Source organism: Callorhinchus milii, unplaced genomic scaffold, assembly GCF_018977255.1.
Source record: "Callorhinchus milii isolate IMCB2004 unplaced genomic scaffold, IMCB_Cmil_1.0 Scaffold14, whole genome shotgun sequence".
Lineage (NCBI taxonomy): Eukaryota > Metazoa > Chordata > Chondrichthyes > Chimaeriformes > Callorhinchidae > Callorhinchus > Callorhinchus milii.
Window position 1 is genome coordinate 6,617,584 of NW_024704755.1, and position 16,499 is coordinate 6,634,082.

The following is a 16,499-nucleotide window of genomic DNA, read 5'->3' on the forward strand; positions in this document are numbered from 1 at the left end:
TGAGAAACTGTTCAATTGTAACAAATTTACTGTGGATTGTTTGCTACCAGATTTACCGTGTCACTTGGAGCAAATGAGATTATTTTCCAACCAGTTCTGCATTCCATGACGTAAATCCGGCTCTATTTTGTGGGCTGCAATATTAACGAATTGTCAGCGCACACCACGGCCGAGCCAAGGGTCTGGTTCCATTCGCAGCACAAGCCATTTTGTTGATTTGTCTCATTAATGCTGGAGCAGTACAATATTAATGACTCTTGGTAAGCAGTTCAATTCCCTGTGCAGTTTCTAGAACATTTCTTGTGCAGCTACAGGGAACGTGTACTGTGCTCGGTCTACATTAGTTCAGCTGCTTTACCTTGATCCTGATTGGGAACCAGTGATTTGCTGGTCTGCAAAGCGCACCAGGAAGCCTACAATTCCACCTTGTTTTAGCTGCAAGACAGTTCGTCTTCAATCTTAAAATGGAGCAGAACTGCAGAAAATTCTGAGATTCTGTAATAAATTGGAAGCCGGTTCCTTTTGCGAAATACCGGAGGGACACCGGCTTCTAAACTGAGACTGGATTTAATCATTTTACACAATCCTGTGCTATCTTATTTTGAAAAGCTCAGTACTGTGCTGAGAACATTCACAGTTCTAATTAGCATCCTGCTTACTTGCTTCCTCATTGAAATATGTCCACCTTTCACCTCCCTTTTTGCCCTTAGCTCCCGAAACCTGTAAAATTGGAAATCAACTTTGCAGTAATTTTGCAGTTAGGTGCTATTCCTTGGGGACTGAACAAGGCTGACAAGAAGCTAATTTACTTGTGATATATTTAACAACAGTTACCAAGAGAAGGCTTTTATCACGCTTCTTCAGGCTAGATTTAAAACTGTGTCTGCACAAGTAAAAGGCAGTGATTAACAACAGCAGTTTGACCCAGTGCCCCATCTAACCATGCCAAGAGATTATAAGAAACCCAGAGCACCAGCGGCTTGGGGATCACCAACTCATCCAGGGTTCATCCACATCCTCAAGCATTTCTGACTTGCTTGTTATGACGAATGTATAATTGCTCATAGGTTCAGTTGATAAAGTTAGAGTAATAGAACTTACAAAATTAGATAAGAGAGAGGCAGATGATGCACTCGACAGTTTTTGCATGAAACAAACCACCAACAGAATCTGCAGAATTATCATCTTCCTAAGCACAGATTTCCTGAGCTCAGAGCCTTGAGCAAGGCAAAGCACTGCAGAATGGGAATCAGTAATGAATGCCGAAAGCACTATCCAAAGCAGTTGATATGCAGCTTAAACAAAGTCCCGTGCGGAATAAGGATGCCGTACCATTGTAACCTCTGCCACAAGTATCGGTGCGATCCCAGGTAGATTATTCAGTTGAATTCTACAAGGTTCTGCCTTCACCTTTTTGACATCAAGAAAAATAATCCTACTGTTTATAAAATAGTATAAATCCTCTTGGTACTGGAGGTAGGAGAAGCAAGTATGCCTGAGTCTTCCTAAGTTCAATTGGTTGTGAGGAGGCGAGCCAGACAGGTCAGCAGGAATGTATTATTGTTGCTCAATTCGGCTGTTCGGCTCATTCATGAGATATGCATTCCAAACTTAAACTTACATGGAGATCTTATCCAGTTGCATTTCAGATGAGAGCCATTCCACGTGCTGAAATAGTCATACAAACCTTTCTAACATTCCCTGATTTAAAGGCCTTACTGTTGCATAGTTACTGATGCTCCAATGTTTTAAACTTTTTTCCCCAAAATAACTGGCAACTCAAAGTATAATAGTTCGATTAATTTAACCATTCTGAAATATCAGCCTCAAGCCAAAAGAATCAAATGATTCAGTTTTAAATTGAATTCATTTGTGCAACCTGTTCAGCAGGCGGGAGACAGTTCCAATTTTTGCGGACCTGCTGAGTCAACACATTGCATTGATCCATACCTACTCACTAGATAGAAGAATTAATAAAGATCTTGGTTTGGAGCTGCTGATGTGGGTCTGTGGGGAAAAGCTGAGGTATGAAGAATTTGAATTGAAGTGGTTTGTGGTGATGAGGTTCCATTATTTTACATTCAAAATCCCTTCTCCCAGCCGTGATTTGTAAAATTACAATCTTCTGCTATTATTTTACAAATGGTCAATTGTCAATCTTCAAGAAGAAGAAAATAAATTGGCCTTTCAGAAACCACGAATTACAGGCAAATGCTCACTGGTCTGACAATATTCAAGGATACCACTTGTTCATAGCTATAATGTAGAAATCCTGATCAGAATACAAAAGATTTGGGTTAATATGCTTGGTGATTTTGGTGAAGCTACCATGGTTTTACTGTTCCACTAAATTAGTGAGAAAAAAAACACATTTCAACTTGGATCACAAAAAACATCACCAAAATCCATTGAATCTCATTGAATCAAAATCTTTTACTCACGTGTGAAAACTTCTGAGTTTGTAAGCTAATACTAGAAGCAGTATAATAAACTGTCATTCTTTAGCTTTCTGTTCCTACATGTGGTAACATTAAAATCTATTTGTTTTTCTTATTCCATTAACTAATTGATCCAGAACCCTTGAAATGCTATAATTCTCCCTACACATGTTACCTCACCTCAAAGCCAGGTGTCAATTTTATATGATTGCTTGAAAGAGATAGCATTCATCCGAATGCTGGTGATTCAAGATAACACAACAGCCCTGTACTTAACATGTATTCATACATTTAATATACTTTAACACTTTTTTTCCATTAATTGTACAACAGGTTCTCTGCTTAAGTAAAATATATGCAATCAGTGAACGAATGAGCATTTGTCAACCTGAGGTAAAATATCAAACTGCACATCACTGAACACTCCCCCCCAGCGGCTGACCTCAAATCAAAACAAAGTCTTCATAATATCCTACTTGCTTCATGTGGCAGCAAAAATGAGATATTAACTCGGAACATCACAAAATCATAATCATAACCCTTAGTGACAACAACAACTTGCATTTATATAGCGCCCTTCACGCAGGGGAGCGTCCTGGAGCACTTATCTATATATTATATAAATATATGGATATAACTGCATGATAATCACATTATGGCTCTCAGGGACATTAGCAAATACTATACTTGCAATAATTGTTTTTCTAGTAAGGTACAGGTGATCCCATTTATTGCACCCTTATCTCCACCAGGCTGTCTAATTCCATCTTCGGAGAAATGGCATCTCTAATAATGCCATACTTTCTTAATTTTGCATCGAAGTTTCCAATGATATCATGAGCTGAAGTCCGAATGTAGAGCTCAAGCCCATAATTGTCAGACCTAGAGTTAAGGGTGATGTTCCATTAGATCCTATTGTAGAAGAGAAACAGAGGCAGCAACAGAAAGGCACATATATAACAAAGGTTTGAACAAACCTTTAGCACTGCAATTTGCTGTATTATATCACCTTCTTTCAATTTCCCTCCTATACATCCATTATTTTGTAAATTACACAATCAGGATGTAGTATCTATGCTTATTAGAGTTTGAATACTAACTGAACTGTGTACCTCCTACCACAAATCAAAACTCTTGTTACAGAATCTGCTGGCTTCAGCAGGGCAAGACGGCATATATTATTTTTAATGGGTTTTTAATTTTTGTTGTTGATGATAATACTAATTCATATTGCAAAGTCGGTGGCTAATTGGAATATATCACTGATTCTGCATTCAGACCTTCAGCTGTCAAGTTCTTCCTGCAACCCCTTATTGTCTATCGCCCTAATAAGCTTCTCTCCTCAGGTCAGCAAGTTCCAGTGACAAGTAACAGTTATTGGCTAATGCCTCTGCTTCACTTAATTAGTTTTATCTCTTGGAAGAGAATTATATATCTTCTCATTTGCCATTGTAGGATTTTTTTGCCTCAAAGAAAATAATAAACGGAAAGTCAGTTAAAATTTCAGATTCTGACAAGTTATCTGTTGCGATTTGGGCTTCACTTCACTGTGATCTTACTCATAAATCAAAATGCTTTGAACTAGAATTAAAATCAAACCTGTGTGCCTATCATTATGAAAGGCATGGGCAGGTTGGCAGTATTACTTACAAAAGGCAATGTTTTCACTGGAACAGAGAAAGTTGAGAGGAAACCTGATAGAAGTGTTTGAAATTATGAGAAGTTTTGACAAAATAAAGGGAAGAAGTTATTTGCACTGGTCAGTGTTTATGTAAAAGGCATAATTTTAAGAGCATTACTATGGGTGGAATTCTTCTTATAAGTTGTAAAATTCTACGTACACTGAGTACATCAATCTGATGGAATCCACAACATTTTGTTATTCCTCCTGAAAATGGGATTCTTCACCCCGGGTGACAATTTTTTTTCTTCAGATTGAAAACAATTGAGATCTATTTCTTCTGACAGATGCTTAGGGTATTATGGCAGTCTCAATCTAAAATCCCACGAGATGCAAGACCATAGCAGAAACTGCCAGGATCTCAGTCGCTTTTGAAAATAAATGCATGAATTAACACGCTGGAAACATGAACCGCTTCAGCTCATCAACAGATGCACACCCACATTAGACAGCTGCAAGCAGAAGCAATTCTACTAATATTGAGAATACTGTTGTACACTGAACAGAAAACTTCATTTTAGACTGTTATATCAGTGCAGTGGCACATTATTACTAATTTTAACAATAATAATAATCCTTGTATTTTGATATAGCGCCTTATGACATCTTCGAGACTTCTCAAAGTGCTTCACACTAAAGTGAATTCACCAAATATTTTATGCGCAGTCAATTGCGCATAGCGCTGCCCCACAAACAGTCGTGGATTGAATTACCAAATTATTGTTTTTTTCAAAGGGAAAAGCGATCCGTCAATCTACTAACAGCCGGGTTCCTACTTACTGCTAGGTAAACAGGCTTGTGGAGTAAGGAAACTTGTCTCGGCTTGCCCGGGAATCGAACCCAGGTCCTCTTGTTTGCAAGGCAATACTCCACAGGACTTTTAGTTTTAACCATGTGTTATCCTGCAATCACTCTCAAACTGCAGGCTTTCTCAAATATTGATGGATTGAACAAAAAAGCATCCAAGAACAAAACACACTATTCTTTTTTTGATATGAACTAAAAAGAGTAAAACTTATTTTTAGGAATTCATCCCTCAGAAGATCTTAAGTAAATTTCTGTAAAAATTTCTGCACAGAACACAGAGGTAAAAGTACCTATTTTTAGTAGTATCCATTAGATGACCATCAGTTGTTGTTCTCCCTGTGCAACAGCAGGGGACAGAAAGATTGTTTTGTCAGCATAAAAGACTGTGGCTCCAAGTCTAAAGAAACTTGGTAAATATGTAAATTGGGCCGCATATATATATATTTATTAGAACAGTCATAAAATAGACTTTGCCCCAAAAATCAGACACGATAGGATCTATTATCATTGCAACAGCACCATGTGAATCAAAGTACCACTGTTCCTTAATGTGGGATTAATTAATTCAACTTGTATCATTTTTATTCTTTCACCATGTTCCCTCTGCCAAGGAGGTGGATGAATAGTCCACTTCTGTCCTTTTCTCTCCCCACTCCCCTTCCCCTCCTTCCCCACCTCGTTAGTCCCCGCTTTTAAAAACAAATTTCCATTTGGAAATGGAAAATTTCCCTTATTAGAAAATTTGAGTGCAGATTCCATTTCAACAACCTATCTCCGGGTTTTCATGTGTAGGTGGGATGCATGGAAATATCAGCTTGGTTTGGATACTCTTAAGCATGGTGATGGGTTTCCACATGTGTCAGACCAAAAAAACGGTGATTGAGCAGTTCACGGTAAAGGAGGTGGCTGACCAAAAAAAAAAATTATTGGAGAAACTTAGTCTGCATGTTAATTTGACAACTGATCCTATCTTAGAATGGTTCCAGTTGAACATCCTAAATAATGTTTCAACTTGAACTGTGAGTAAATCACGAGTAAGCATCTTCACTACTACACTGCCTGTGTCTCTATAAATAGAGGGGTATGTTGATGAAAGCCTTAAAAGAATTGTAACCAACTATGTAGGCTATGCATAAATCAGTAGGAAAGTGCCAGCTGTATGTTACAAACCAATGTCGTGGAAGTAATGCTACTAATTTCAGTTTAGTATGGAATCTGTTCTAATGGTTCCAGAACCCAGTAGACACATTTACTTCCAGTTGACTGCTTATAGGCTATCGCTTCCGCTGCTGACACCTTCTATTGTGTTCATATTTCCACAAGTTTAAGCCGCCCATACGATCTCTTGATTTGGTTATTGGCTTATCCAAAGTCAATTCTTCTATGGGTTTCTGTAAACCATTAATTTGATAGGAGTTACCAGGTACACTTAGTGGTTCTTACCTGGATGCAGCGATCTCAGCTTTCTGTTTGGCGACAGCTACAGATCGCTCCGCTGTTTCCATTGATCTGTCCACCTTGTCACGGATCTTACTCGTCCGTAAAGGAATCAGGTTCTTCCTCTTCCCACTCACTAACACATTCTGTTTATATTTGCCTTCCTCTTTTGTACCATCTGGAAATGTTGTACATCCATAACCATGCCTCTTGTTGCTCAACCACTCCCCTTCGTATTTCAGGCCATCTGATCGTTGACTTGCCCCAAAACCAGAACGCTTGTCATGCTTCCATTCTCCTATGTAGGTCTCTGTTGTTGTTGCGTCTATGTCATCTTCGATGACCGACAAATCTGTCTCACCCTCACCCAAGCTCATGGTTGAGTTGATGTCACTAGCAGTAGAACTGACTGTACTCATCCCAGCTTCACTTCGGAATGAGCTCTGTTTGCTTCTTTGGCTGGCCAAGGAATTTTTTGACTCAGACTTGCGGAGTTTCAGCCCACTCAGAAGAGACCGGCGAAAAATCCCTTTCTTCTTGTTTTTACCTGCAGCAAGATCAGTGTCACTATGCATAGTGAGGACAAAGCCCCCTCTTGATCCTGCAGGGCTTCCAGCTGGAGTGTCTGGATGAATAGCTGTGCCGTTACTGTGCTCACTTCTTAGAGAGTTAATAGAAGTCCTAAGTGGGGACCTGATAACAGCAGCAATTCCATAAGGGACACTCTGCCGGATACCGTATCCATGGCGCATTCCTCCAACCCACTGTCCCAGGTAGGTACCTGTAACCGAAAACAGATCACTTTTAAATATTTATTGCATTCATAGTAATCAATGAACTTGCAGCCAAATATATTCACTGTCAGGTTCTGCTTGACAAGACACCTACAAATTCATTCTTGTCATCTAAAACCGATGGTAACATCTCACCACAAATCGTTTGTTGACTTCTTCCCCTTCAAAACAGTACATTCATTATTGAATAACAGGCCAACCATTAGTATCTACATACTCATGGTTTGCAACAAATATCACGATTATTATGATTGAAATAGTTTATATCACAAGAACACTGGAGAGGTATGGGTGAAGAGGGCTCTTTGTCTAATTTAATCTTATTATTCTAATAGGTAGAACATGTGTGAGAGATGAGAAAGAATGTTTATTTTAAACCGAGGAATAATGGGTGTGATTGTGGACAGTTCACAGTAAAGGAGGTAGCTGAGAATTTTGACAAACTAGTTGCAGTACTATACATGCAAATTCATTGCAGATCAAGCCTCCATTGTGATCTCTCGAGGTCTGAGGCCAAGTACTAAACAGATCACAGTTAGAGAAAGAGTGTGACCTATATCACGTGGATTTCAAGATTTGTAAAAAAATTGTGACATGAATAACAACATCCACTCTTCCCATTTGCTCAAAGTCAAAATAATAACAGACAAACGTAGTCTTCTGCATTATCCTTTTGATGCATGTCAGATATTAAATACTGCGCAGGCTGGTAAAATTATATTCTGTAGCAAAACTGTGCAAGGCTGAGTGATCAATTAGAAGAAGTGGGAGACACTGTACTCTGAAGCCTCTCTGGAAATTACTTCCAATTAGATTTTATGGACACGTAATAATTTCCACAAATGCAAGACTGCATCATTAACTTGTTGGGAATGATTTTGTACAATCATTTCCGATGGTTGGTTCTGAGGAAAGAATTCAGTGTACGTTATTTAGCAGCGACGTGTTTAACGCAGTCCACCATTGACTCATTGCCATGCTTGCATTGCACCCAGATGGACTAACTACCACGTAAGTACACAGCAATTCCCAAGACTACAATTTTATCCATCGTCACAACTCCACAATTGAACTTTGCCCTGTTGTTTATCCTACTCCATCAGCAAAGGAACATTGTCTTACCTAGAGTATTTGAACATCTTGTTCTGTAACTCTCAAAATAACTACTAGTTCGATATCCACATATTGATCCATTTCCATTTTGAAGAAGTTAACCAACTTCGCTGTTATTAGTTTCCTGGGAGTGTGTCCCACATATCCACTACACTGTAGGGGAAGGAATCAAAATTTCTTTCCAATCTCTCGTCGTTGATAATAATTCCTAGTCTCTGTTATTCAAGGAAAGGTATTACCTTAATGGTTCGTATTATACTGGAATTTATCTGTGATAGCAGTGTTGGATCTTGAATGAATATAGGTCAATTGGTTGCACTCTGCTATTTGTAAGATGAACATTAAATATATACAGTATTTAGATCAATTATTTGCCGAAGAAAACCATGCCGAAGAAATATCATTGGAATTTTGCAAAAATAATGGAAATAAAGTTGGTGCAGAGTCTATTTTCTGACCTGAGTATTGCAAAATAAGATTGCAAAATATTATCAAAGTGTTTGTGTGACCTGCACATGACAAGAAAAAGTTACTTCCCCAGCTCTTTAAAATCAAACTTCTGCATAAATAGGATGATATTATACCCATCACCTCTTAATTTTTAGAAGTCAGTGTTTAACATTGTTTGGGGAAAGGAGAATTTTAGTTGATTGGAAGAATTGTATCTTGTTCTTTGAGAAGACCGTGCTTCCTATGATGAGAACTGGGTGCTCATTTTGTACTGTGCTGTATTTAAAATTAATTTTTGACATTTTTCATTGAAGTAATAACAAGATAAGCTTGTTTGTTGTTTTTTTCACCAATATATTGCTTCTCAAGCACATCCTTGGAAAAGGATCCGAGGAGAATAAATCTTGTTTGATTGAAAGTAGTGTTCTTTTGCTGTACTGAGAAAGCCATTGCACACAGTGTAAAGAATATAGGTTCTTCTGAATTACAGGCCAGGTTTGCAATGCAATTTATAAAAATGCCATAACACTCCACTGTTAGCTACGGCTGTTTTTTATAGGTCTCAATATTCAGTCCTTTCGCTTATAAAGGATATTAAATTTCACCGCAAAGTCTGACCTATTTGAGCTCATTTGGTCATACTGAAGACTCACTGACTCTGCTCACACACGAGGAATGGTCCTTTGCACCAAGTGCTGGAAGGTAACTGTCTGACACCAGTCGAAATATTAACACTGCTAATATTTCACTGACTGTACATTAATTAACCTTACCTAATATTACCCTGCATGAAGTTGAATGCATATATTTCTGCTTTTGCTTGACTTCATGCAGTTAGATTTTAAGCGTTCAAAGCAATGTTGAAGAAATTAGCATTTTTCAGAACAATCCAGATAAGACCAATACATTCCACAAAACACAATTTGAACAGGTGTCATTATCCGGGTAAAATAACAAACTTTCTGCATCTCAACTCCTGAGATGCAGAAATGGTGGTGTTAAAGGGCCTCTCTAAAAGCCTTTGCCAATATCAATCGGTATCCAGGTAGTATTGTTGCTCAATTTCTATCTTTGCTATTTGCTGCGTACTTTGGCTTAATCCAATGTCACGTCTAATGACCTCGCCGTTTTCAGCAGTTCATTGTTTGTAGTCAAGCTTGGGTTATGAACCTCAGTTTCCTGATCTATGGCACTACTCACTGAAAGAATACTGTCAATTTTGCTTTTTGACGCTTTTAATATTTGTACAAATAATCCAGCTCTAAATACTATAGTTGAAAACTTTGATAAAAATTACTTTACCACCTCAAATCTAAGCAAAGTATTTAATTTTCAGTAAATAGGAATGGGAGGCAATTTGAAATGTGATGACTGTTCTACCTTTAGGAAGTACTCCCCTCAATTCACTTTCATTAACAGAAATATTTCTTCATATTTCAGTGGTAAAGGTTCCATGACACTATTTCAAAGAAGAGCAGGAGTTTCTCTTGGTGTTGTGGCCAATATTCCTGCTTCAACCAAATTCACCACAAAATAAATTAATTGGTCTTTGCTGTATGTGGGATGTCGCTTGAACAGATTAGCTGGCTACCTGGCAACAGTCACGACACTTCAAAGCAATTCAACATATGAAATGCTTTGACATGTTTTGATGCAATAAGGCATTATGTTAAGCGCAAGTGTTAATAGTACAAAATAGTCGGCTTCACAGATCTGTAGATACCATGAAAATAAATCATTTATTGATGCCCCATAAAATAGCAAAAGCAAAAATGTTGATAAAGAAATGCTTGAAGGTCATGCTTTAATCATAATAATAATCCTTGCATTTGATATAGCGCCTTATCACATCTCAAAGACATCTCAAAACGTTTCACAGAATATATCGTAGAGTGAATTGACCGTGTATTTTGTTTCGCCCACATAATATACAGTCAATTCACTTCACAATATATCCCCAACATGAGCTCACTACTATCACTCCTACTAAACTAATGAAATATTTGCTGAAAGCAATGAGGTCCATTTCAGAAAACTATGCTCCTATAAGCCATCATCAAAACTGAATTCCAAGGACCATCAAAGTAGTTCCTAACTAAATTACAAATATCTCGGAGCGATGGAAATTGGTAAAAGATAAATGGATTTTGCTGCGAAGATATTTCTCTCACTTTGGAATATTTGCAGTAGACATATATTTAATAAATGAGAGCTAGGGCAGCAGTAGAGCACTGCAATTGGCCTCAGTGGCCCGATAAGCAAAGAGGATGAATGAGCCAGAATGAGCTTTCTTGACTGCTACCCAGTGACCCCTGTTGGAGCTGCGTGTCTATGTGGATGCCCAGCTCAGGTGAACGAGCTGGGTTGTGAAGCTGCAGTCGAATAGAATAGTTTGCAAAACCCGAAGGTTCATACTTGAAGAATAGTCACTTAGAAAGAATATCAGAGGGTAACCAGCATCCGTGAAATCTTACACTTAGAACAAATAGAAGGGAAAAAAAGGGGTTCAAAGGCCCTCAGTAAAGACGGGAAGAAATTGGCAGGGAGAGAAAAATTGATCTCAAGCACAATTTCTTTATACTCGTCTGTTTGAAACAAGGTCAGTGATCTTCCTTCCTTTCTAAAAACAAAGGACATTAAAATTAAGCACTCAATCCTTACCCCGCGTGAAGGGCACTATATAAATGCAAGTTGTTGTTGTACATGATATAAGAGTATACCGAACTCTCTCAGACCAATGGCAGCATTAAAACCCAGCATATTTAATGGCTTTGGTTCTGTCAACAAAGTGATGGTCAAAGGATGCTTCCAAGTGCTCCGGGCTCGCTCTCAATTTTTGATTAAAAATTTGTCTTGTTGGGCTTCTGTCAGTTCATTTTTTTTAATCTATCAGTTACCCCACCTCTCCCACCCCCACTTCTCCCATGAGGGCTTTGTCTTCAAACCACCTCCTCCAGCTGGAAAAGCAGAGCAGTGCAGCTTAAGACTTATTCATCACCACATGACTGGCTTGACAGAAATGTGCTTGTAGCACATTGAGATGGGCAATGACAGTTCTTCTCCACTGTTCTGAGTTGCTGAGCCAATTTGCCAGGACAAGAACTGAAAAACTCAAAAGAGCTGTGACGGGCACTTCTAGGATTCAGCCCCCTAAGTATCTGGTTTGAGAAACCAACATTATTACCATTAAACTACAGATCTATGTAAGTTTTTTTTGATGTGTTCTTGCTGCTACACTTGTATGACAAACGGGCTGCCTAAGAACGCTGACAGATTAATCACCCAGTGATATCACACCACTTAGATTAAGTTTACAGAACCAAACAGTCAGCAGAAATACGCTAACAGTTCCAACCCTGAAGGAAAGTTCAAATTAGTATTTTGCTGAAAGGGAGCTTGCCATGGTTCTGAACAGTATCCAGTGCCTTCTGTCGGAAGACCTAAGCAAATGTTTAGCATCAGGAATTATTCTAAGGGCCTCATTTTATTTTTTTCCTGCCAGATGTAGCATTTTAATACAGAACCACACTGAATCTCATTCTGTTTTAACAACAACTTGCATTTATTTAGCGCTTTTCACACAGTCTAATGTCTCAGAGCACTTCACAGGGACGGTGTTGGATGCCAAGCAAGGGAGAAGGGGTGAAGGTGACAGTAGGCGTAGTTGAAAAGGTAAGTTTCCAGACAGGATTTAAAGACAGATGGAGGGTGAGACAGAGGGAATTCCGGAAGTTGGAGGCATAGTTGCTGAAGGTTTGGCCACTTTGCAAGTGATGTGCAGCAGGTCCTAGTTTGTTGAACAGATTGAGTGAGCAGAAGAATGAGGTAGAAGAAGATCACAGCAATAGGGATGTTCCAGAGGATGAAGGGATTTATGAGTGAAAGTAATGATCTTGAACTCTATCTCTCTGCCTGCATCCTCTACTTCAGGACCACTGTTGTCCTGACGGATTGCCTGTCAGCCATCCAGTCCTGGAAGAGAGCCAGGTTTCTCCACTTGAATGTCGACAAGACCAAGGCCCACCTGCTTGGCTCCTATCAGCACCTCCACACCTCAGGCACCAAAACCATCACAATTCATGGATGCACTCTCCACCTCACAGAGCCAGTACGGAAACTTAGTGTCATGTTCGATCCTCAACTGTCCTTTAAACCCCACAACACACACATGTATGCAACACATGATGCAACATATATCTTGTACATGCTCTAATTTTTAGAGGAATCCTTCCCCTCCCCTCCCCCTGGCTCAATCCCGGGATCCATTACTGTAAAGCGCTCTGAGACGCCGTCCGGCATGGAGGGCGCGATATAAATCCAAGTTGTTGTTGTTGTTGTTGAATCCAGAACATCTAGAAAGTCAACCCTGGCAAGCAAGATTACTTAACGCGCACATGTATCCGGAACCACAGTACAGTATTAGCTTAAAGGGGTAGTGTCTCCATTAAAGGGTGAAACACCAAACCAGCCATGTGTCATACAATATTTGTCACAACAGTATCACACTTGTGCCTCACTGATGAGTTTTAATGAAATTTACATAATTGTTTTGGATGTTTAAAAACACATGAAGGGAAATTACCCAATTTTTTATGAGGATCATGATCCTGCAAGAAACATCACCGACATTTGTTGACAAGGCATGGCTTTATTTCATACTGATCAAAAAAGTATTTTACTCTTGACTCACTATAGAAAGCTTTTAATTATTGTTTCATACATAACAGAGAATCCCTATGAAAAAATCATTTTCCATACATACTTTCTAAGCACTTATTGAAAGGATACTACTTTTTCTACTCCATGTAGTGTAAACCAGGATGAAAATAATGTTTAGAACGTTCAGCTTGTTATTTGAACTAGTTAGTTTTTAGAGCAGTGGATTTGCATTGGTGAGAGATTTAAATAGTGAGTAAGGAGGTTGAAAATTATTCGCTTCAAATAAACTGCTAGCAGCTTGCCATCTGTAAAGGTGAGCCATTAATCTGCTGACTAAACATGCATTGTGTGTGTACACAATGGCACTCAGTGGGTTATTGAAAATGAATCAGTGGGAGAGGTCAGGAATGTTAGGCAAGTGATTTTTATGTGGGTTCAGTCACTAATTTTGTTTTAGTAAACTACTGAGTCATTTTTGTACCTTCTTTGTTAATCTTTACATCACATAAGTGCTAAAATAGTTCAAGGGAAGAATAATTATTTGTTTTGTTTTGTGATGGCATCTTCATGTTCAGAAATAACGCATGAGTACATGCTGGGATAAGTGCAAGTGCAGCTTTTTTGAAGTGTGTGCACTGCATAGCTGCAGAAAGTCATTGATGTAGACCATAGAATGAACAGGGGCATGTGTGTAAGCAGAAGCTGGGGAGAGTGGAAAGCACATCGGCCGGGAGAGTGAGAAGCACGTCAGCATACACTGCTCCAAACAGGCTTCGCCGAGAAATTAATAGGGGGAGCGTTTATTAAAAAAGTACATTAAAAAAACAAGTGAAGTTATGGTGAGCAACCTCGAACTGTGAATACTGTATAATCCAACACTAATGTGTATAAAATGTTCCTGAAATAATAAGTTACACCTACATATAAGGCTATTAAAAGGCCAATGGGGCCTTGGCTGCATAGCTAGAGGGATAGAATATAAAAGTGAGGAGGTGATGCGGAATTTACACAAAATCTCGCTTAGAACATACTTGGAGTATTGTGTCTATTTCTGGCCTACACACTATGGGAAGGTTACAGCGTAGCTTTACGAGGATGATACCAGGGCTAGCAGGGTACTGCTATCAGGATATACTGGTTTGGTTGGGCCTATATAGCAAAATCTGAATGTTATAAACGGCAGCATTGATTTCATAGCAAACCCAAACTGGTCTGAAACAAAAAGAAGTCATTTCTTCAAATCAGTGATCCTGTCCGTCATAGGCTTCCTTTAGAGTCAATTCTGTTTGTTAACATTCCAAATAGTTTGATTGGAAATACAGTGATGAGCTCCTCCATTAGTCCTGTAGTAAAAGCATTCATCAATGAAGTACGAGGTCATACAGTCCGGAAGGTTATGTGGTCTAATCTCAATTAGCTGGTTTCAGGATCACGCTTGGTGGTGTGCTGTGGATTCTCCCCCCCCCCCCCCCCCCCCCACCCCTCCCCCAGCTACTCTCCCTGCATGTTGTAAAGCCTGCCAACACACACTCTCAAACCACATGCATGAATCCTGGAAACCCATGGAACCATATCCTAGCAGAAAGAAGAAACAGCAGCTTTGGAGGAGGGAGAAAATTGTAAAAGAAAGCTTGGCAAGGAGAGACATTCCCAATGATAAATTATTATTTTGTTGTGTTAAACATTAACCAATAAAGATTCTCATTACAGTGCAATATGAAATTACATATTACCCATTGTCTTGGGCTACTTGCTACTTGTTTATTGGGTATATAAACGGCTTTAAAACTTCATGCTTAACCACCATAAAATAGCGGGTTTCCATGAATGTCAAGGCAAGATAAATGCAAGACAATTTAGAATTATTCAACTATTTGCAATACATTTTCAGTCTCATGTTTGCCATAGTGATTAACAAGGGCTGCAGCATATTATTGAAACAGAAACTCTTTCTGGGAAATTTGAATCTATGTTTTTTTTATATATATACATATATATATAAATACGTGTGTTTGGGGGGGGGGGCAAAATCACTAGCTACAGACAAATGGTGTCAATGCATTGTATGCAAATATGATTAATTTCCTCTATCGACATAATTTATGATGATTGCCTCTTCCTCTTTTCCTCTTAAAAAAAAAGGAGTGAAGGCATTGTAAAAATCTGAGGGCTAGTTGTTTTCTGTCAGTCTGCAGCTAATGATTACTGCTGGGGAAGTACTCCAGCGAGAGAGTGCTGAAAGGAAAGCAGAACCATGGGATTTTACTGCAGACATGGTGAGATCAACAAGAAGGACTGCAATTACCAAGATCCTTTGCCTGGTTCCACACACATCATGGTGGTTGTAATGTAAATGCTGATTTTGCACAATTCAGTGCCATGGTAGATTGAATACTGAAGTGCCAGTGCCAGTGTGCAAACGTGTGCTGCAGTGTATAGATAATCTGTGGCATATTCTGTCAGATCCAACTGGCTACACTGAATTTGATTTGCAAAGAGAATAACATCCACCTTATTTGTGAGAATTCAAAGCTCTCAAGTGGCAGAGTGAATCTGACCTGGTTTATTTTTGCTGATTTAGAGTTCGTCTTTTTTAAAAAAACAACAACATGCCTCTCTCTTGAATGTTATTTCCTTTGCAGGAGAATGCCACGGTTTAAAATATATATATATATATATTTGTAAATTGAATAGAGTACACCGTTTTGGGGGCTAAATTTATCAACAATTGTTAAATATCCTTTAACGTAACCCTCCCCCGCAATAATCTGTGGGATTATGTTAGTACAGTGCTGGATGTCTCCGCATGCTGCTAATTCTGGGATCCATATGCTTCCCTTTGCACAAATGTTTCAAAATGCCTCAGCCATCTAGCTGGTCTCCATTAAAGTAAAACAACCAAGTAGTCAGTTTGTGCCCACATTCTCTCTAAACCTGTAAAATATTAATACATTTTATTCCGGCATTCATTGGTTTTTTTTACAAATCCTCTTTGTACCTTTGCGGCCTAGTAATTTGGGTGTTTCACAAAGGTGTCAGGAAATAAAGCTCTTAAGCCAACCAAAATTTTACTGATTAATACGCAGAGGCAATAGCTTCTCTGTAAAACATCTCCCTCCT

At 38.8% G+C, this 16,499-nt stretch overlaps 1 protein-coding gene across 2 annotated transcripts in view; it reads right to left on the bottom strand.

Moving 5' to 3' along the window:
• Window positions 1-16,499, bottom strand: part of jph3b (junctophilin 3b) — a 37,484-nt gene that overhangs the window by 18,127 nt on the left and 2,858 nt on the right. For both annotated transcript variants that reach the window (XM_007889363.2, XM_007889362.2), the window contains one exon: window positions 6,370-7,144. In XM_007889363.2, coding sequence (XP_007887554.2) covers window positions 6,370-7,144 — 775 coding nt within the window. The remainder of the gene's footprint in view (window positions 1-6,369; window positions 7,145-16,499) is intronic.